A 23,393-nucleotide genomic window follows, 5' to 3' on the forward strand; every position below is an offset into this window, starting at 1 on the left:
CCTTATTTTCTGCAAGACTTTATTTAAAATGAAGGCTGAATACAGAAATAGTCTTGCATGCCACAAAGTGCACTTTTGATGGACAACATGCTTCTTTTCTGCAAACAGAAATTTAATTTTTAATTTCACTTTGAGTACCATTGATATTGCAACACTGCCTGCAAGTGAGACATTTACTACATTTCCCCTCTGGAGTGTAATGTGCATTGCTTTTAATGACCAAAGGAAGTCCTGACCATGGCTGGTGTACATTGCCAACATGTAATATGTTATTGATTGGTCAGCCAGTATTATGACCCCTAAGCTCTGGAGCAGATGGCAGCAAGCTTGGACCCAAGGGTGAGATAGAACTAATGGTTTGCCCTTAGTCAAGGTTAACCTCCACATCTCCACACACACACACACACACTCACTCCCTGATATAATTACTCCCAAAGTCCCCCATATTGCCCTAAAATGCAATGGGTGCAGAATCTACTGTGGCAAATGGAAAACGGCACCCATTATAGAGAGAAATACTAGGACAAGGGTCATTGTGGAGACGTTGGTCCAAAAAAAAAAGGTAAAAGTGAACTCTGGACAGCTTCATATGTGACTTTATTATAGTGGTCTGAACCTTAGAGCTTGAACATCTTAAGGTTTGAAGGTGAAACAAACAAAGATGTGAGCAGGTGAAAGAGGGATGAAGTGAAATTGGTGGGGTGAGAAAGAAGGAGAGAGATTTTCAAGGATCAAGCGGGGAGTGGATGTTTAGGGTTATGTGCAATGGGATCCAGACAGCAAATTGATTATGGAGCAGAAACACTAATCCGCTGTCTGAGCCCCATATCTCTGCTGTAGACAGAGCATTCCCCCAGGACCACAATCCTGCACCCACACGCATCTTTCCTGGTCTTCCTCATCAATATGATCCCCCGTCTCTCCTAACATAGGTACTCCATGCCTGCCAAGATTTGTCCTCCTCTGAATATAAATCTTACTTTCCTCCCCTCATCCGTGTTGCCTCTAATGTGACGCACTGCAAATTTCACCAGCGTTCTTTGGCTTTAACCTCCCTCACCTCCCTTGCAACCTCTCTCCTTGACTTGCACCTTTTATATGTGTATTTGGGCATGTGTTTGTCTTGTACGCATGTGTTTATATGTATTTGTATCCTAAATCAGAACAATATTTGTCATGCAGATCTAATCGAGCTGTTATAGTCATGTTTGTGTGTCTACATGCATGTAATAATCCATCCAAAGGTGTAAAGGAGCAAGAGCAATTAAACTCATTACTAAATTCTATTCCTCTCTCACATATCCAACACATAACCTACTTTCCTTCTGGAGGTCCTAATGCACCATTCATTTGCTTTCACATTTTGCAGTCTGAGCCCTCTGTGATCACACAGTAGCCCTGGTGTGTCAGGAGTCACAGTGCCGCTGATCAATAGTGGAGACGAGTGTCTGTAGCTGTCTTTGCAAACATAAACACACACGCACACAAAGGAAGGATGGGGAGAAAGGGCTTATTGCTGCAGTAACGCTTTAATTCCAGAAAGCCACTTTTATGTTGTCTCCTGAGACGCCTGCTTAAGAGAGAAACAGATACAAAGACAGCGAGACAGTCAATGAGAGAAAAAGAGATATACACGAAGGAATTCCACTCGTTAGACTTAAATTTGCCGTTCTGTTGGGACTTTGGAAGATTTATTTTTAGTAGACATGTTGAAATATTTCTCTGCCTCTTGTCATCTGCTAACTTCTACGTTTTTAGCTTCGGAGTTTTTGGTGTTTAGTCACCAAGGAGTCATTAGGGCGCTCCTCAAACGGGTGTCTTTCATCCTTGTCTGTATGATTTTAACAATAGAAGTCAGTTACGGTCACTCAGTTATTGTCCTCAGATTCACCAAGTCAGCCAACACAGATCACACCAGACTGTCATTTAAGGGACATAGTTGTGCAGACATTAAAGCTTATTACATTAGAGCCTATATACACAGATTAATGCGTTTTCTCTGTCACTGCTTTATGTCTTATTATCTATATAAATACAGGCAACAGGCAGCATTGGTGTAGCTTAACATCCACCAATAAAGCAGTGATCATTGGAAGCAGTGTCATTTTGAAGTTGTTGGAGATGCAATTGGCTGTTTTCTATGCCTCCCGCGGTGAGGCTTCCCTTGTGTTTACTCACCCTGCCATTCTGAGCGTATAAAGAATACCAATGGAAATGAGTGGGGATGCTTCCTGAGAAAACAGAAAGGAACCGGTCAACGCTCGATAGTTGTCACTGATTGGCGAGCAGTTCAGTTATAGTATGACTTCTTTCAGATGGATGGATTCATCCACAATAGTCAAACTTTTATATCCATAAAATCTCAATTTGCTACTATTGTTTGACACGTATTCAATTTAACCTCATTAACTTCATTGATTTTTGTAAATATATTTGTGTGGAATGCTCCACAAGCCCAGTCCCCTCCACGATCAGTAAAACTAGAAAGCAACATCTGAATTCCAAAAAGTTAAAGCTCTGCGACATGTGGCAAATTTGTTAATTAGGTGAGCAAGAGCGATGGAGGCCTTGGCACCATGTAAATCAAACAGTATAATCACACTAAAATGTTAAAGCCCGCTGGGAATCATTGCTCTTCTAATTACAATGCGAGGTCCCCCATTCACTGCTGCAATCACTCACGTCTCCGCTGTATCTCAAGAGGTCCTGTTCCCTGCTTCGCTCACTTTATCATGCATGCATGGCCCAGAACACACACACACACACACACACACACACACAAACAAGCAGGAAAGTGGGCACATTCCGTCTCTTCATTTCCTTCCCTGTTCCTCACATTGGCCAACATGAGCTTACACCGAGACATAAATAATTGCCATCCTCACTGTGTGTGTTGGCTTTGAAGACCCTCTCTGACTGACTAGTTATATAATCTTTTTTCTTTGTAATGCATTAAACGCTAGGCCGCCTAAGCTCTCTTACATTGTAAATCGAGTGGAATAATTCATGAATGTTTACAATACAAACCTCCAAATGGAATTTAATGACTAATTAAATCAGAGCGTATGCATTAACAGTAAATGATACATAGTCACGGTAATAGTGTAAATCTAGGAATAACCAAAGCTGCTACTAATGATTTTCTGCATAATTAGAATTTATGACTTATTATTTTTGTAAGTATCTACATTGTTGTTACTTTGACACCATTTACCTTCAACAGCTCCCTGATAAAACATGTTTGAATTCAACACAGTGCCACCTGATGGACCATCGTCCTGAAACTGTGCACTGTAATCTCAACAGTGGAGATGGGGACGAGCAGTCATGTCTCATATTGCAAAATGTCTTCTTTTTCTTCCCACGAGGCTCAGGAAATTTGGATATCTGCTTCCTAATTGCAGTGCTTAACTAACTTATCTAAGCCAAGCAACAGATCTGTTTTTGAATGAGCTGTGTGGATCCTGTCCTACATCCTCCATTTTGAATTTTCTTCGAGCCCCACTTGTGATCAGTGGCCGTGCTCGCTGACAGTGGAGAGCGATAGGGCAAATCGCTCAGTGTCTCACTGAGTGAAGGCTGTAGACCACCCTCAATCATGGCCTACATTCACGTGAGGACACAAATCAAGGAAGAAAAAAGGGGGACTGGCAGGCACTTTTGGACACAGCTTATCTGTCCGTCTGAGCTGCTTGCCCGTCGCTGGGTCAGAGCGAAGCAGGGAGGTGTTTGGGGAGCGTGGCCAGTGGACACAGGACAGAGCTCAGAGATGAGGTTGTGGAGGAAGAGAGCTGCGTTTCCTCTAATGAAAAATTTATGTGTGTGTGCATGCATGTGTATGTCAACATGCCCTTGTTTAATAATTTAAAAATGTTTCAGCTTGATGCATCCGTATCTATTTTCCTGTGTATGTATGTGTGTGTAAGGCCCAGCTGCTTGTTATGACGGTACTAAAACCTCTTCATTCATACTGTTTCTCTCTCCTTTTGTCTCTCTCTCTCTCTCTCTCTCTCTCTCTCTCTCTCTCTCTCTCTCTCTCTCTCTCTCCTGGCCATCACCATTCCACAGGGGTGAATTTGAGGTCCCAAATGAATGCAAAGCACACACAAATCAAACTGACAAATACAGAGACATGCATTTAGATGACAAGACACTATAAGCATGCATAATTCATGCCACATGCGCTTGTGTTTGTGAGTGTGCATTTGTGTGTGTGTGTGCGCGCGCGCGTGTGTGTGTGTGGGCACATGTGCGAGCCTGTTTCACGGATACTGTCGGTGCTAGCATGACACATCAAACATTTTTTTGAAACGCAGGCAGAGGGGTGTGTGCAGAGGTGTTGAAGGGAGAAATGTAGATAAGAGTGTGGCGCGTGTGTGCTTCTGTTAGCTTTGTCTTTTGTGATGACTAATGGCAGTTATTTGTGTCTCCTGAAACTTTTCCTGAATACAAATGAGGTAATTTACCTCGAAAAAAGAACGCCTCTGACTCGGGAGTTGGGGTTGCTTTAGCACCACGCACCTATTTCACTTCAGATTCCAGATTCCATCCAAAGCTTCCAGTGCAGTGTAATGGTTCAAAGAGCAAGAGGGAGGATGGAGGCTGACTAATTGAATATCCTGGTGAACTGGCAAGTATGAATCATGGCTGTATGCTATCCTACCTGTCAAAATGCAAAGGAGAGCAGGCAGCTTAAGACAGAATGTATATGTGTGAAGCGGACATGACAGGTAGGAATGTGTTTTCAAACAGAAACTGCTTCTTTTCATATCGGACATGAGCGCGGTGGGATTACCACCTGATAAGTTTGATGTACTGCAGGATTTTGAATTTCGCCAGAGCTGGCACTGCCACTGGATTTATTAGTTGTTCATTTTCTCCAGCATAGGCCTGTGAGGGACGGGGACACAGTGTATAGAGCTTTTACCAGAGCTTTAAGAGTGCTTCTAGTATTGATCTGCGGGGTGGATAGATACGAGTGCTCAGGCGAGCGCTGTGTGTGCTGTCTGTGATCCCACAGTGCAAAGAGTCGGCGGTAAGAGTCTGTGACGCGTCCGAGGCTATAGTGTGGCAGAATCGGGTTACTGCTGTGTTTGTGTTGATGCCCTGAGCCCGTACTGACTATGAATAATGGATTGTTAATCCATGTGTGTAAAATACATCTCTCTCTCACACACCTTTCCCCGCCTTCCCACCGCTGTTTTTGTTGTACGTGCGCAAAGGTGGGTTTGCGCTCGCACTTGTATTGTATTCTGTGTCTGTGCTCATGTGTTTGTGTGCACTGCAGAGCTTTTCTTCAGAGATGTGTCAGCATAGTAACTTTATACCTTGAGAAAAGGAAGGGTTGTCAGTTTTATTCTGCTGACATTTAAAAGCTGGTAAGAGAGAGTCATTTAACAATTCAACAAGGAGTACCACAGTACTCTTTAAATATTCATATTTGTTGAACTTTGCCTTGAAGTATGAAAAAAGACAAGATTAACAAAGTATTGGGCTGAGAACCATTGCAATTCATATATCACATATCAGGCTGATGCTCTTATGTAAAGGGACTTTGTGCAAGTAGAAGACATTTGAATGTTAACGTCATTTTAATCTGTGTTGTATTAAAGATGAATAGGGAAGGAAGAGCATTTGCAGTGGTCAGTTCTGGAAATTAAATTGAGGACAGTTATGGAGTAACCAGGCTGGGAAGAGATGAGCATAAGAGCTGTAGAGATATATTTCAGCTTCACCAAGAAAGCTGTTGGTTTAAGAGGACAGGGAAAAGAGAGGTGGGGGTGAAAACAGCCAAACTCTAGTGAGCTTTCTGGCCAAGCTGCTAATGCAGAATGGAAAGGCATGAAAAATGAAAGAGAGCGTGGCAAATAATATATCAGACGGCCTCAGTGCACAACACAGCAACAATGGGTCAGTCTGTGATGGTAAACTTCACCAAGCTTCCTGGTATGAGCATTTTATCTCTTCCACTGGTCCATATTTTGTGATATCTGCTTCAAGAAATGCCCCTCCTGATAACCTCGTGCTACCTAATGTGTAGCCCAGTGTTGAACATCACTGAGTCACTGAGAAACCGTACGTGTTGCTTTTTCTCCGCGTCATGCATCTTTATGGCCTCCACGACAGTAAATTGAGGCGGAACGTGTCATGTTTATGTCACGTCATAAAATGTGTTGATGTGTTATTATCGACTCCATTATTTATGAATTCAGAATAGCGTGTCTATGTGCTGCGCTCCTTTCCTCCCAGCCTGTCTTGTTAATTCCTTTTCTCTGCACCTGCTCATTAGATTACCTGCAAAGACTTCTCGAGCTGTCCCATCTAATAAGCGCATTGTCATGTAGAAGGTTCTGCAGTTTGTGTGTTCTCTTAAGAGGAAGGCTTATTAGCACCCAAAATAAAAAAATAAATCCAAATGTGTTAATTACAGCTCACTTTCCCACTCGGAAAACAGATACCTCTGGTGTGAATGTGTGTGGTAGTGTGTGGGCGTGTGTGTGTGTATTTATGCACACATGCAATTATTTGCAAAGAAGAAAGGGACGAGGCAAAAAGAAGCGAGACAAAAGTGGCTGAGGAAGTGCAGTGAAGAAGAAAGTTGGCAGACGACAGGAGCTGGATCGCAACATGGAAGGCAGAGATGTGATTTTCTCTCTCTTTTTTTTTTTTTTTTTTTATCTCCATCACATGTCAGAGCACATCTGGTGAGATGCAGCTCTGCCGCAGCAGTGATGAGTGACCTTATAGTAAGAGCTCCTACTCATTTTTGTTGTTGTTGTCAGACTGTAAAGAAATGACATATGTGGCTCTAACACACAATTGTGAAGTCAAAATAAAGACATCAGATGCTTGAATTTTTCAAAGTGTCTACATCCATGCTAGCGGCTCTATGAGGATGCACAGCGGTGCTTTTAGCTAAATGCTAAATAAATATGCTCGCACTGGCAGTGCTAACATGCAGATGATTAACAAGTATAATGTTAACCATATTGACCATTTTCGTTAAGCGTGTTAGCATGCTAACATTTGCTTGTTAGCACTATGCACAAGGTAAATTGAGTCTGATGGGAATGTCATTACTTGTGCAGGGATTTTGTCACAAAGAAGTGGAAAAAATATTATTCTTGATCATGACTCCAGACAAAAAAGTCATGGCAGACCATGTATGTCTGTACCTGACAATTGCTCCAATAGTCAGTAATAGTTGTCACCTCTAGAGCCACACTGCTAGCTTGGCTAAAAAATAGTAGTAATATGAATAATTTTGTTTCATATTATATATATATTCATCATATATATGTATATATATATATATGATGGGGGGGTACTTTTGCAGCTTATCTGATCTGAACCTTTAGCAGCTGGACTGTAAATCAGCAAATGTCAACGTTGTCCACCGAAATCACCATGTCGGGTCAGTCAGCCAGCTCTTAATTGGTCTGATGGGCATGAAGCATGCTGTAGGCAATCTACCAGTGCTTGTGAGTTTTGTTCACATTAGAGAGTAACATTAAGTGGCGTAGAAAAGGCTGATAGGACACACTGTAAAGGAGCTGGACTAGGCAATTAGATCTTGCTTCTTGCCTGTCTTGTATCTGTCAGGGAATTCTACCCATTTACAAACAAGAAAAATAGGTTCACTGGAAACTCTTTGCATATTCTCTCTCCCTTCCTTGCATTTCCTCTGTCTGTCTTTCACACACACACACACACACACACACACACGCTTCTGCTTAGAGTTCTATCCACAAGGCAGATTGTCATAGTGGATCTGTGGACACTTTGCCTTCCACCCTATCGTGCATGCACTGCTGAGGCACACACGAGTAAAAGCACTCAAAAGATGTCGCACTGTGTATAAACATTCATTATTCATCCTAAAAGCACACATAAACACGACACAGATACGTACACTCATACGCACACTGGCAAGGTTATCACAGGTAATTAGTGGAAAGATGGAAGGAAAAAAGGCAACTGTCTCACTGCACAGACAGAGAGATGCTTTCATACCAAGATGCCTTCCTCACAGTCTCACCCACTGTGTCTCCTTTAACCACACACACACACAGACACACACACACGCACATCATAGTGTGTTAGCCTTGGGGTGGAATTACAGGTCTGATTTCAGCTCGGTGGAGATGAAGGAGGATGATAGTGGCAGGCTGAACCAGGGGGCAATGAATCAGTGCCTTATCAAACCTCTGGCCTTAGGTGTGAACTGTCAACACAGAAACAGCAGTCACACAGGCACACACAGCGTTAACAAACATCTCCTTTCCACAGTTGGTCACAGCTACGTCACAGCAGGTGTGTGACGGCTCAGTGGGGCGGTTGTCAGGACGCTCGTCCCTCTCCCAGTCCATCGTCTGTTCCTCTGCTCAGTTATTCTCCTCGTGAGGGAAGGACGAGTGAGCAGAGGCTTGGCATGTTTAATTCAGCAGCTTCACGACAAGCCCCGTCACCATGTAGATTTATAGTATTGGCTAGAGAGGAATGAGGAGATGGTGGGGATTTAACTACCTCTGGATTCTAATGGGAGATTTAGCGTGCACTTTGCAAAATCACCTTAATCCAGCGCTGTTCTGTGAAGGGAGGGAAGCGAACGAAAAATTAATGGCTTTTTCTGACGGGCGGCTCTTCTGCACGTCTCTGTTTCACTTTTGAACCAGACAATTGCTCATCATGCTAATCATTGAATATCATTGCTTTTAATTTTTGTGAATTTTTGTCCAGACACAGAGAAACATTAGGTTTTTTAAAATAGAAATTATGTCTGGTCTTCGCATATGATTTCAGATAAAGATCCAATTTCCAAGGGTGACAGTGCCTCTCAATTTCTAAATAAATAAAGAAATACAAAATAAATAAAATTAAATAAGATTGCTTCCAGATGAAATATTCGATAAGGGCCTGTCACCTCAAGGAGAAGGCAGGCTTTCATGACTGATGTTTTACAGGATGCATTAGTACACATAAAAGTTTATTAGTCAGGCGGCACTGGGGAGCTCTCAAGCCCCGCGACTGTATTTCATTGTGTTGCAATGCTGCATCTAACTATGCTGCTTCTGCAGGAACAAAACAACAAATTTCACAGACTAATAAAGCCCAAACTAGCCTCAGTTTGTGCAGCGCCATCTGCACAATGCTTATACATTTGCATTATAGCACCAGATTTGCATTTGTAACTTTTCTTTACAGTTGGTTTCAAGATCATAACTGTTAATCTTTGCGTTTGTTGCAAGAGGAAGATCTTCGTGCTGCACCCTGAGGGAAGTCCTTTATTCGCACAGTGTGTTTAACATTCTGCAGAGGAAAAAGTGGGGAGGGATGGATGAGGCATATGAGACTTTTATCAGGCGAGATGAGAGCTGTGACAGCCTGGAGCCCAGGTTTTCTGGGCTGTCTGTCTGGGTGTCCTTCACACTGAGGGCTTGGATGACGGGGCTTGGACGCAGGGGAGGGGGAGTTCTCATGTGACAGAAGGCTTTGCCTAATAGCCAGTCTGTCCTCCAACTCTTCTCTGTCTCATAGACACCCCCTTTTTTTCCCTCCTCCTCCTCTTCTCTGGCCATATGGGCCACTGACATCCCTCCATCTCTATGATAGAGGAGAGCAGACAGAGGAGGAGTCAGTAGCATCTCTCCAAGTGTGGTGTAAACAAGCGTTTAATTTTAAAATCTCTCCAGAGCAGGTCCAGACTCTGGGACAGCTCGTCCAGGCACCTGGGCAGTTCGCTGATTAAGGTGGCGCCGGCGCTCTGCTGTTAGAGAAGGGGTTTGTTTCAAAGAGGCAACAGGGGGCAGCTCTGCCAGCCTGCCAAGTGTGTGGGCGCTGCTGTGAGTCAGTCAGTCAGTCTTCATAATGGCTGTCTGGCCCTGGGACAGAGCCAGCTCAGTGGTCACATGACTGACTGTGCAGATCAGGCTAGGAAGGACTCCCTTCAGTTACCCTGGATCAATGGTGCCTATGGAGACGACAAAGGACAGAGAGGGGAGGGTGTTACAGCTGTGGGCAAATGAAGGAAGAGATTGGAAGGAAAAGGGAAAGAATGGTTGAGAAATGGATATGGGACATAATGAGTGAATGAGAATAGACCAAGAAATAAAGTTATAGCCAAGATGAAGTCACAGAGGAGAGAATAGGGAAGGAAGAATGTAATTCTTAAGTAAAACGGAGAGTGGGGATGGCAGAGGTGCTCACTATTCATTACCTATAAGCTGATGCTGTGTGCTTTCTGAAGGACAGATAAAACTTTATCTCTCCAGTGTGTTTTTCTCGCCCGTTCTCACTGTTGTGGGCTTGAGATTCAAACTTCAAAAGGAGTATTAGGTACTCCAGAAATTTCAATTTAAGCCAAAGACATAGTCCGCATTTAAAAAAATTGTTTAAACACACACACATGCACACACAAGTAAAAGAAGTTTTGCTCTGCTTGGCAAGTATCAGATATCCCCAGACCTGGGACCTGTATAATGAAGCAAGATCACCCTGAATATGCTGAGATATATGGGTTCAGTAGGCCTGTATTAGTGGTCTGAGATAACTGGTGTGACAAAGCAGGTTATCAGCTTTAATCAGAGAAGATTGTCTGATCCTGCGGTGGCCATTTACACATTTAAGAGGTGGGGATTAAATTCGTAAACACACGCACTAGGAACAGATGGAATTCATCTGCATGGGGAAACGGGCATTAGCAAAAAATAAAATAAGAATGTAAACAGAGCGTTTACCTATATTACAAAACCAGTAGAAATATTCAAGAGCGTGGTTGAGAGAGAACTGCATTATTAAAAGTTGTGCTTTTTAATGTTTCATGAACACTATAACCAAGAAAAATGCAAACACTGAGAGACTGCAATGCTCTTCACACACCAGAGAACAAATTTGTTGCATAAAGGCAACATAAAGAGGCTACTTAGCTATTATTAGATTTTTACCACGAGGGAGCCAAATCCAAAGGCTGAGACTGGTGCCAGAGAAAGGCCGTGTTGTTACCAGTGAAAAGGGTTTTTCCCCCGCTGATGGTGAAAGCATTGCAAGAGGTTATGGCTGCATTTCATACTATTATGCATCATTATTGTGTGGAAATAACAATTTAGTTATGCTTTAATAGTTTCGTGACATGTTGACCACAGTAACAACAGTATCACAATAGATATAATACACATTATATTGCAAGACAGTTAATCCTTCGCTAAAACCCTCCTCGCAACAGCCACTGTCCAATCATAGCTGTAACTGGACACCTGCAGGCCTGTGAAGCTTTGCATTTCTCTCCATGGTGATGCAGCGTGCATGAGGCTCTAAGAAGAGCGATTCTTGATATCTCCATACTTTGGAGGGTGGAATCTAAAACCCAAGAGCAAACGTTTGAGGAATGGATTAATCTTTGTCTTTATCCTCTCTAACGTAAACCGCAGATGTTAGCATATTTGGCTAACGAGCGTACTGCCACTGTTTTCCGCTGTTTGTGGATAAGCTAATCTGCGAGCCAAGATGCAACTATGTCAGAATTTAGAGTAATGACAGCAGCTCAGTCCTGTTCTTTGTTTGTTGTTCGGTCCATTTCAGTTATTAAACCATCAGTTAAGCTTTAATCAGTGTTGTAGAGCCATGCTGAGCCTTTGGTAACCAGTATTTTGTCCAAGTTTTCCACACACAGCATCCTGTTACATCTGTACAGGTGTGTAAACTGTGCCGTATCAGTCCCGCTCACAGTCAAACACCAAACAGTAACATTTACTTTGCATCTCCAGAGTCGGCTACGGTATTAGGCCACAGTGAGCCATTCATCCTGTTTCATCAGCACCCATTGGGTTTCTTTATGGATCTGAGTTTAACTGTGTTGAACACCTGCATATTTGTGTGTCGAATGAATAATACCAGGTAATGGCAGTGTATAACCTCCTGAAGATCAAACCTCCTGTTAGCAGACTGTATTCGATGTGTCTGTCCTTTCTCGCTTCTCTCTTTGTTGTACAGTGGGGAACCATTAAGGTGATTCCATTATCTCCTCCTTGCTCTCCTCTAAGGAATCTTCTTAACATCATTCATTGTCATTTAATTTGTGATGAAGAGCGTAATGCCTCTAGAAAATTGGGAGGCACAGTCCTGTGCCGACACGGGGGTGTGCCATTCAGGATAATTGTTGATTGTCAGATCGCATCTGGGTGAAGAGGACCTTTAAAGGAGGTACTGTGGTGTGTTTTCCCCTCTTGGTGGTCCAAATGCAGTCGTATGTCTAAAGCAAGGGACAACAGGCATGCTTGTCTTCGTGTTCAGGTCAGTTTTAATTTTGCATTCGCACTAATTAGCACTTCTCTTTTTGTGGGCTACATGGATGGGATTGCTGCAGTTCTCCTCAATTAATTCCTCAATTGCCCCTGTGGCCAGAGAAATTGTAAAATCACTAAATGAGCCAGTGTAAGATTGAGTCTTTACAGTAGTTTAAGGCTCTTATCTGAATGGCTACGCATTAATTCCTCTGCATGATTAACGGAAGGTACCTGAGTCAAAGTGAGCGAGAAATGAGTTCATGGAGGGATAACGCTCTTCATCCAACCCCTCACACCTGCTGCAGCGCACACAAACCTGCGTGATTATTCTGATTGGCTGAGCATTTTGTTCCACTTCCCCGACCTTTCCGCCTCACCGTTCACAGCCTGTGAGCAGGAGACGGCATCCTCAGCATAATACATGCATCATGTAGTGAGTTGACTGCACGCAATCCCTAGGTTAGAGTGGTGCACCCCGCACTTTCTGATGCACATTTTAAAATAATGGCATGCATGAACATGAGTTTGAATGGGGTCTACTTGAGGCAATACATCTGGTGGATGATGAGATGGATTTATCCTCGCCTCTGCCATTTTGCTCTGATGAATAAGCTGCGGTGCACACAAAGGGTCATATTAAACAGCCTCTAGCTCTCTGCCCTCTGTACCATGATGCATTGCCTGTTGTTGTGCCTTGTCTCTTCACTTCCTCTGTGAACTGATTAAGTCTTTGGAACAGCATGGAAACACCACAGGGTGTTGCATTGTTTTTCAGGGGGAAGACAATCCCAGTGAACAGTATGAATAGACCAGTGACTCTGAAAGAGGCAGGCTGTCACTGTTTGTAGCAATTATTCAGTATGTTCAGAACCAGGCCCGTAGCTACCATTGAGGACACCGAGGTCACGCCCTCAGTGTTTTTTCTGGGTCTTTTAAAATGTTTCAATGTGTATATATTTCTTAAATGTTAAATTGAAGTGACCAATTGCTGTTTGTTTGGTGTATTAGCTGCTAAGTTCTTTTGCCCTTGAATGCTGTGCCGTCGTGTATCAAAGCCTTTGAGCCACAGACAGATAGTTGCATGTTCAGTGAGTGAATGTAGCAACCACCATTTTTAAACTGAATGCTCTCCGTCCATGCCTGGCGACCCTACACCCTTGCCTTTTTATGTTATGGTTGGGTGCAGAGGTCCTGGCCGTAACGGTCATATATCTTTATGAAGTTAAAGCTATCCCTTTGTTCCGCTATATTTTATGCACTAATTCTTCTCTGTCATGCCATGTGTAAGTTTCAAAATTGGCCATATTTGGGCCTTACTGTGTCTTTTATTGTATTCTAGTCCAGTTTTCTTTTTTTGTGTGTTGGCACCGGTTTAGGACTCATGATTTCAGTATTTCTTAAATCCTGCTTACAGCCTTGTTCAGAATGTATGTCACATGATGATCAGCTCTCTATTTAAGTCAGGCAGTTTGTTTCATTCAGTCAATCAATCATTTCATGTCAATGCGGCTTTAAATTGTTGTAAGTGAAATGTAATTACAGAAAGACTTACTTCATAATTGATATGAGAAGAGATAACTCTTTTCCCGGCTTGATCAAGATCTCATTTCACATATGAAATCTGAGCAGTGTGCCGCGGTCGGTCTGGATGTATTTCCTGTGGAAACGAAACGCCTCAGCCCGATAAATCACTATGTAAACAGAGCCAATACTGCTGTGACTGTGGCTCAATAGGGTTTGCTGCACAGACGCGGGCTATAAAGAAATTTCACAGATTCATCTCCAGAAGACCAGTGGAGTTTTGACACCTGTGTAGATTATTCTCCATTCTCATGGAGGAAGAGCAGTGTCGTGATTGTTTTCTGTGTCTCAAGGCAGATCACTAACATCATGAATCCCTGTGTGTGAGTGTGTGTTTATTTCTGCATCAGGGAGCATCAGACACGGCCACTATTTTTATTGAAGGAGAAAGCGTTTGTGACCAGCCTTTTTCTGTGCTGTGCGTGACATCTACATACAGTTGTACATCTTTGTAGCTTTATACCATCGAATGTATAACTGGAGATCTTAAACCAAACCAGTGTTTTTATAGCAAAAGAAAAAGTCAACACAGTATCTGCTTTGCATATTTTTACGCAGTGTCCTTCATCCAGCCTCCCTACAGCGTGTCTCTCTTTGTGCGTCACTATATGACAATTACTGTCACATAATCCAATTGAAAGGCATATTTATGCATTTCCGTATATTCCTGTGCATCAGTTAATCAAGCGGGCGTCCAATATAGACCCTGTGTGTCAGTGGTTTAAAAGCAAGACAGTGAAACAGTCATAAAATCCAAGCTGTGAGCCATCCTTTCTGCCACACCTGCACAGCTGGTAGCACCTGTGCCACATAGCAGCCTCTCACCACAGAATCTTAATGGAGCCCTCACTCCTCAATAGCTGCTGTCACACTCGCTGAGGCTGTCTCTTTTGGCCATGACAGGACTGAATTGACTCTGTTTCCCCAGGAAGAGGGTGTATGATACATGTTGATGTGTTCAAAATATAAATAAAGGAGTGGATACAAAGAATAGAAGTATAGGAATGTCATTAAATCATTGTCGACATCAACAGATTTTATAAGAATTATTGAAGACAAATGAAATGGAGAAAACTGTCATCACTACCAAGTGAACATTTTACTGACATCTCTAACCTAATTGCTTCAGGTGTGTTATTCTGACGTCTCCAGGCCTCGAGATCAGATCATGTTACCTTGAGCCTTCAGCCTACTGTGTAAAAATCCGACAGGTCTCGTCTGAACATCACAGTCTCTGCAACTCTATGCAGCCAAAAGGTCGGCAATGTAGCACGGGGTTGCTTTCAAAGTACATTTTAAAATAGTCAAGGTTAAAAAGAAGATTCTTCTGAGCAGTGAGAACCTGAGCAGCTGCATTTTGAATGAGCCAGAGTGATGCAAGACGGTTGTTTGTCAGTAGCATAAACAAGAAGAGATGGCGCTACGAGTGGCACGTTCAGTGTCAGCCGAGGACAAATTTTAATCTGAGTCACAGTAGAACAGTAACGGGGGGTTGGGGGTGGGGGGGATTCAGCTGGATGCAGTCTGCAACCTCACCACTAGATGTCACTAAATCCTACACACTGGTCCTTTAATTACTATTATTTTAGGCTGAGATTCAGCACTCCGCATAAGTAATAACCCCAGCTAACTCTTCTGAAAGAGGCAATTTGTTTTTCTAAAAGTAATCAACTATAAAAGGCTTCTTTCCCTTGAGCTGTCAGAAAATCAAATGCTTTAAAGATTCAATTATCATTACCCACTTTCTTTTATTTACTTCCAAAATCTGCTCTGCTACTTTTTGTTCGAAAATATCCTCACAGGAAGCTGGTTTGTAATTTGATGTGTTTTTTTTATGCCGTTTTAATTCCACAGGAGCAGCAGCTGGTGACAGCTCAGCATTGTCTTCTTTGTTAGCTCTGGTGAAGCAGCTACACCTAACTTTAGAAACTGCAGGTTCTTAAACTCGGAGCTGCATATCAAAAAGACTGTTGATGATTATGTTCCAGGCGGCGCTCGCAAGTGCTCTTTGTATTAGAGGATGAGAAAAAAAATCCCCTTATCTGATCATGGCCTGAGTAACCTGTGACAATGGAACTTTAATAGAAACTCCTGAAAAATGTATTCGCCGTGGCTCCCACACTTACACATCACCTCTCCCTTTCTTGCGTCTGAGCCTCAGCAGCAAGTTCGATCAAGATGTTGTCACTTCCTGCCAGCCCTCTGGCTGTCCTCCCTTTGTTCTCTGATCTTCACCTAGCTGAAGCTCTGATAAATTGTCTTTTCCTTCCTTAAGTCCTCCTCCACCTTTCTGTGTCTCTCCTTTGCCCTCCTCAGCTTTTCCTTCACATTTCTCCTCATTAGGGTACATCCATATCTCAAATTCGAGCAGGCATGATCATCGTGGTGCAAAGCGTTGGGAAGATCTCAGGGGTGCTCTTAATGAAAGGTGTGCACAGGGGCTATATCTAAATTACACACCCTTAGACAGGGCTGTCAGATGAAAGGAAATAACATGGATCCATGGGGAGAAGAGGGGAAGTTGGCAGACAAGATGGCCAGAGAGAGAGAGAAGGATGTAAACCTTCCCAGGACAATGGCCAATTAGATCCAGCAGAGCATTAGTGCAGAGAAGCTAAATTGCTCATAATAGCCTACAGTATGTCTTTGCTTTTTCTTTTTTATAGATTATATTTCCATCTACAAATCGATAGCTATTTTTTTTTAACATTCACTCTCCCTTCCTTCCGTCTCTAGCGCTCTGCACTCCTTTCTTTCTTTTCCTGAGCTTTCTTGTCCATATCACAGTCTTGTCAACGCTGTTTGCAGTGTTAAATCATCCCGCAGAAGCGACAAGATTTACTTCATTAAGTAGTGGCACTGTGCACTGCTTCACTGGAGAGTAAGGCTAAGAGTCTGTCCTCGTGGGCTCTATCAATAACCATTAAGGATCCTCTCTCATTAGACCAAACCTCATAGGCCTCCAGGACTTGAGCAACGGGTCCTGCTGTCTTATGTGATGAAGTATGCTGAGATGGCATCACCGCTGTTTGGAAACGCAAATTGCAATGGTTATTTTCCCCAGAGAATGATTGCCACCAGTGCTGTGTACATAGACTTATTCTCGTTCAACCTCTTTGCTTAATCATGAAGAACCTCGCTTACCGATCAGCAACTTCCACTTTGCTCCTCAGCTCCTCCTTTCCCCCCCTCTCCATCTTTTACACATACACATACCTCAAACCCATTAAAGCCACTGCAGTATGATTATTCATATGGCAATGAGGCTGGATCAAGCTGGCGAGGCTGCCACGGTGTGATGGGAGTGTTTCCGGATGATGACTTAGGAGTCCTGCAGCTTCTCTGCCAAGAGCAGGGAATTCAAACTTAATCAGGGCGAGGACCCCTCCCTCCCTCTTTCTTCCAGAGAGCTCCACGGGGTTGAGGCCAAAACAGGAATAGAGTGAGAGAGACAAAAGTCTCTGCAACATCATACACGCTCCCTCCATCTGTTTTCCTCACAGGGAGCCAGAGGTTTTCTCCCATGAGCGATGGGTTCATTTTAGGGCTACTGGAAAAACTTGTTTCAGTCAGAGAGGAGACATTAGTAAGATTAGCTTCGTTCTAGTCTATCAGTCCAGTCTCATCGAAAACTCTGATCTCTCTCTATCGCACACACACTTACGCACAACGTCCCAAATTTCCACACACCAAGGTATCCATCCATCTTCCGGGAGCCATAGCCATTATGTTTCACCGAGCTCTGTAGCACCACCCCGCCTCCCCCAGGCCTCAGATCGCCCTGTCCGAAGGCCACGGTCACGCCAAGGGGAGGAGGCAATGATCGGTCCCGATCAATAATACATCGACTGCATTAAAGCTTATGAATAAGTCATGGATGGAAAGAGCCAGTCGTCAGGACACACACCCACCCACACACAGCCAAAGTGATCATTTCCTAGCCAGGGAAGATGAACAGACAGAAAAAGAGAACAAAGCAGGGGCTTTAAGTTGTAGGGAATTTATCACCCACCCACTGACATTTTGTTGCATGTTGAAGCCACACTCTGTCTTTTCCCTCTGCCACCCATCCCATTCGCTGCCTTTCTCTCTCTCTCTCTCTCCCTTTCTCAAGTAATGGCCTTTCTCCTGTGGGTGGAATAAATAACTTATTACATTCATGTGTGCTAAGGCTTAGCAAGGACCGTTTGAATAGAAATAGTTCATTTTCCTCCATAGTGAAGGTCTCATATGCGTAAATATATTTGTAATTACTTTTTGTTTGGTTGTTTATTTGTTGTTGTTGTTGTTTCCATACGGAGAGCAGGGTGGCTGTTTTGGTTGACTGAAGATGTGAGATGAAATTGCCTTACACAAATAAGTCTGCCAGCCTTCTACCCCAGACGCCGTCTCTCCGTGTGAGAGCGCAGGAATTGGCTCAATGCAGAATCTTTGTGTGCTGTGCGGCGCTGACAGTAAAGAGTGAACAGCCTGTGATGCCGGAGACAGTCGGAGTAAAATCTGTGTTGTAGAAAGGACAAGTGGTAACTTTGTCAAGAATTTGAATCTGCAACGGCGCTATTGAATATTTTAATGTCTCAGATGTATGTACTTGTATGCTCTGTCCATCATTATTATTTCATTTGGCAGTCAGTAAGTTGGCACTTGATGCTAAGGCAGATGCCAAGTCCATATTTGTATTGTTAAAAAACAAAAGGTGTTGTTTATGACTTGACTATGAAGCATTTTAGAGCTACTCCATTACATCTTGACAGGCTAGCCGGTTGTCAAAACGCTTTTATTACTCCGCTTAGAGGTGCACACATGTGCGCTAGCATGCACTCGTGTGTGCGCACATTTGCCGCTGCTCTTTGATGAGGTGCCCTGTTGCAAGTTTGTGTTGTGATGATGTGCTCCTGGGGGAGGTGCAGGAAGGAAAAGGAAGCAGCTCTTTGTTTCTGCCAACAGAAGTGTGTCAGACAGGAATACTCGGGGAGCAGCAAAGATATCGCTGCCTATTAACCGACGGGTACATTTTTTTTTTTTTTTTTCTTTTGCCTCAAAGATGGTGGGCAGGAAAACGGCGGCGGAGGTGGAACAGTGTGTGAAGCAAGTGAGGGAGAGAAGCAGAGATGGAGGAAATGTGTCCTTGACAGAGCCCTAAAAAATAGAGACCACAGAACTGTTATTCTAATTACAAAGCACAAAGTCAGTAAGTTTATGTAGAATTCATTAATGAGGAGCTTGTTTAAAGATGTCTCTGCATTAAGGATTCTGTACTAAAAAGCTTTATCCTGGACAACATAACACTGTTTCATTCAGATATTGCATGATGGATAAACAAATTCTAAGCGTGGGTGAAGGAGGTGAAAGCCTGCATGGTCAGATTTAGGCTCAGTGACGTTGGACGACACTGAAATCTAAAAACCCTTTCATCCAGAGTGTGTCATACATCTCTGTGGTGACCCTGACCTGTGGCTAACCACATTCCACCATTAGCTATAATGAATAAACGGTGTGCCAACTGTCTCATGCTGTATCTTGACAGGCAGTCCATTTGTCTCATTTGTTTTAGGTACTGGACTTAGTCATTAGACCAGAATTGCAGGCCTTTGCTTTTACCGCTCTGCTTTTGTTTGATTGCAATGGAAAAATCACAAACACACACTCGTTTCATTGCTACCTCTGGACGCTTTTAGACAATCATGAAAAATGTTCACATCACATTGAATGTACTTGACAAGTGACTGTCTAATCTCCTTTTTACTGCTAAAGCAAATCCTTCATATTTCGCTCCGTGTTCTGATTACCTGTTGCTCTATCGGTTGCTGTGGGCTGCTCTCTCTAACAACACCTGCGCTGTGGTTACATACTGATGTAGCTGCTTAACCAATGACCACATCAGTTCATGCTGGTTATATGTTTTTTTTTTTTTTTCTATCGAATTACAGATGCATTTTGTCACAGTTCTGACCTTGAACTTGAAATGTCAGTTATATCGTTTTAAACCAGAAAAAGTGCACAGTCAAGCCTCTACTCCAGCTTGTCCCCTATAGAACTGTACCTCAGCACGACATCAGGGGATCTCTGTTGAGTCCCGCTCGGATAGATGACGGTAAATTCACAAATATAAATGCAAACTAAGTGTCCAAGGTCAGAGGAAGCGATTGTTTTAAAATAAACATTTGAGCAGTGAAATTAGATGGCAGAGCTCTAAAGTGCATTGAATCTCATTGAATTAAACAGCACCTCCATCCGGTAAGTGTGCGTTAAGAAAAACATGCTGACATGCAGTCTTTTGAAAATGGATGTGGGTAGCACAGATGTAGGGGGGAAAATCATAATAAGAACGATGGAGGGCGGAATGTGACAAGTTTCAGGAGAGACTTGCTGCTCAGGGAGGAGCAGCACTCTATCACCCTTACGACATTGTCCAATTAGAGCATATGATTAGTGTAGGCTGTCTCCAGTGAAATTGAATCTATCAGCCAGGCTCGGATTGCTACAGGTCCCTGCAATTTAGGTATCACTTTGTCTCTGTCACCGCAGAGCTGCTAATGTAAAACCGACAGAATGGATGATTTCTACTTAAGGCGTAGCTTGATTGAAGCTGATTACATTTCACAAAGGTTTATTATATTTCCATAATGTGTGCACATGGTGCAGGGTGTGCATGGGTGGGGTGTGTGTTTGTGTGGCTGAATGCAGGTGTTTGTGAAAGAGTTGGACGACTTGCAATTGTCTTATTTGTGGCTGTTCTTATTTCCGAAGGCTACCGGAGCCGAGGGCGAACCCCATGGACCCACTGGACTTTGAAGACAATGATTCCGGACCGTCCATGGACCACGCCCCCTGATACCAGCAGACCGGACTCTAACAACATCCACCTGTCCTTCAGTGTCTGCTTCACCCAGCCATCAGCCCCTGCTGAGTTGTCAGGCTGGCCCTCTCTCTGTCAGCCGTCTCCCTTTTACCCTGCTCCCCTCCCCTCCCCCCCTCGGTGCCTGCTGGCAGTGAACTGACCTTGAGGAAGGCTGCTGTGACAAATATGGATGGCCACGTCTTTTCTGCTCTCAAACTTTTTTAATTCCTCACTGGCTACTAACTTTCTTTAATTGAGGCAAGCAAGTTATGTGCAATCAATTACCATCAGGCTCAATTTCCACAGCCAGTCAGATCCTTGGCTTACTGGCGAGCCTGGCTGACTCCAAGAGGAGCCTGGCTAGGCAGCCGAGCAGAGCATCTGTTAAGCCCTGCACAGGTCAGGAATGGGAAATTCTCTGACATGGTGAGCTTCACACTTTGATTATTCATCCTGAGAAACACTCTGGATGCTCTTAGACATAGAGAGGGAGCATTTGTCAGATGCCACAACGCCTTACGTCGATCAAGAGAATATATTTCTGGGTGTTATATTTTGATTGTAAACATGAAAAAAAAGAGAATACCTTGTATAATGTTGCTTCTTGCACTTGACATCATCCTGTTGCCTTGACTCCTCCTCTTGCTCCACCCTCTGCCCCACTGCCTGATTTCTTTATCCTTGTAGATTTATGAACATTTCCTTGTGTGCTCGTCAGATCTCTTATCACAAGCGGGGGACATTTTGACACCTATTGATTGGCGAATGCTGCTGAGTCTTTGTTAGGTGAAAATCGAACTGCAATTTGACTGTGCAAAACAGCACTCCCGCAGTATCAGCTTCCTGTGTGCCGTAATGTAAAGGCTCATTGCTCCGGGCCAATCTGCAGCATGTGACGGATTACAGTCCAGACGAGCGTATGCACTTTCTACCTTGACCCGCTCCGCTATGGCTCTCGTACATGATGTACCGCCGCAAGCCTGTCTGTATCAGCAGTTTGTTTTTAACATGATTGACTCTGTTGCCTTAAATTCCAAACCGAAAGCAGTGTCACCCATAATATGTTTGACAACAGCATGACTTCACTACTGTCACACTGCGCTAAGATGCACTGAGAGGTGTATACCCACCCAAGGGAGCGGTTGGTGTGTCAGCAGCCTATTGAAATAACTGCTCATTCTTTATTCTAGTGTAACAGCAGACAGGAATCTGACTGTCTGATGTTTCATCTTGTTTATATTTGTCTATTTTTGTCTTAAATCTATAAATAAACAGCCTTTCTTAGATTGGATGTTAAAGAAGACCTTCATATTTCCACTTTAGGAACACTTCCTGCATGATTCGTCTCGTGCGAAACACCACAAACACCTGAAAACCATCAGTCATCCAAGACACCGTTATCAGAAAGCCTGACAGGCATGTGACGATAGATGGAGACTGGAGGAGAGATACAGCGCTGCAAAGGGGGAATTCGGGAATGGGAAGATTTTTAGCTTTTCCTTCATCAAAATTCAAAGCAGCAACCCATCCAGATAGCACTGGGAATTGGAGGTTTTGGAACAAAGGAGGGTGATGGAGCAGGAGAGCTCTTTAGGGTCTCTTCTTCTCCACAGATGCATTTAAATGCAGACTAGTTTCATGCCTACGGACCCAGACAAGCCAGAACCTGCTTTCATCAACTCACAGCCTCAATCAGAAAGCCTTTGTCTCTCCGCTGCTCGTTTTTCTTTCTCACTTCGCTTCACTTGCCCTCTCAGAACCACACCATGCAGCCCACATTAGCTTCACACCTCCTTTTCTACCACAGCTCCTTCTTCATCATGCCGAGAACGCTTTCTCAGCATGTCCAATCTCCCCGCATTGAAATATTGACTCAGACAAACTCACTTAGCCGTAGCCACTGCTATCTGGGTGGTAACACATTTGGGTTTGCATTCTCTTGTGGGTTTCCTTTTACAGAAATAATGGGGCTTAATGATTTACCGCATGAGGCATTGATCCTCTGCATTCACTAAGCCACTGCAGACTGACCAAGCACCGCAGCACTCAAACCCTTTTAGAGATGTTATTTCTTGTGTGTGTTTTAGAGTGGCTTTGGCTAAATTGATTTAAGTTAGGCTGCAGGAGGCACAGCCATATGCAGGCTCCCGTGCTATCAAATGGAGGCTGGATTTCCGTGAGTAATCATTATCCTGTCATGTGCGTTGCCTCTTTCCCGGAGTCCATCCTGATCAAAGAAGTAACAAACCTGAGGGGCGACAATGTGCCTGTTGTCTGTGGAGAAAATGGAGAGGGGAAGATTGTCTGATCTAATTTAGCCAGGGAAACCACAAGGTTCCCTTTTCTTTTTTCCACACCCAATTACACCTGCTCCTCCAGGTTCACTTCACCGAGCATATTCACGCAGAGACACAAAGATGCGCCAATAAACACAAGCACAGCCGCAAGACCTCTGCTTTCCTGATGGGCAAAAAGAGACTATTTATGTATTTGTATTGACATGAATTAATTGCTTCATGGGTTGTGAGATTGAATTAGCTACGTGACATGTTTGCTAGTGGCGATGCAGCTTTGATTGCCGCTTTTAATAGAGCCTATTTCTCTCTGCAATCATTTAAAAGACAGTTGGAATCTGTGGGAAACAGCTCCACCACCCACCCACCACCCACCATGACTTAATGATTCTGTTT

General features: G+C 43.5%; 1 protein-coding gene across 2 annotated transcripts in view; it reads left to right on the forward strand.

Annotated features, from left to right (window-relative positions):
- The window catches only part of trim44 (tripartite motif containing 44), a 42,738-nt gene extending 20,741 nt beyond the window's left edge, over positions 1–21,997 (forward strand). The window contains exon 6 of one of the 2 annotated variants that reach the window (XM_076733835.1): positions 20,613–21,997. In XM_076733835.1, coding sequence (XP_076589950.1) covers positions 20,613–20,697 — 85 coding nt within the window. In that variant the 3' untranslated portion in view covers positions 20,698–21,997. The remainder of the gene's footprint in view (positions 1–20,612) is intronic. The other variant, XM_076733836.1, reaches the window with a different exon arrangement.
- Positions 21,998–23,393: the final 1,396 nt, after the last annotated feature.

Source organism: Chaetodon auriga, chromosome 6 (assembly GCF_051107435.1).
Source record: "Chaetodon auriga isolate fChaAug3 chromosome 6, fChaAug3.hap1, whole genome shotgun sequence".
In the NCBI taxonomy this organism is placed as follows: Eukaryota; Metazoa; Chordata; class Actinopteri; order Chaetodontiformes; family Chaetodontidae; genus Chaetodon; species Chaetodon auriga.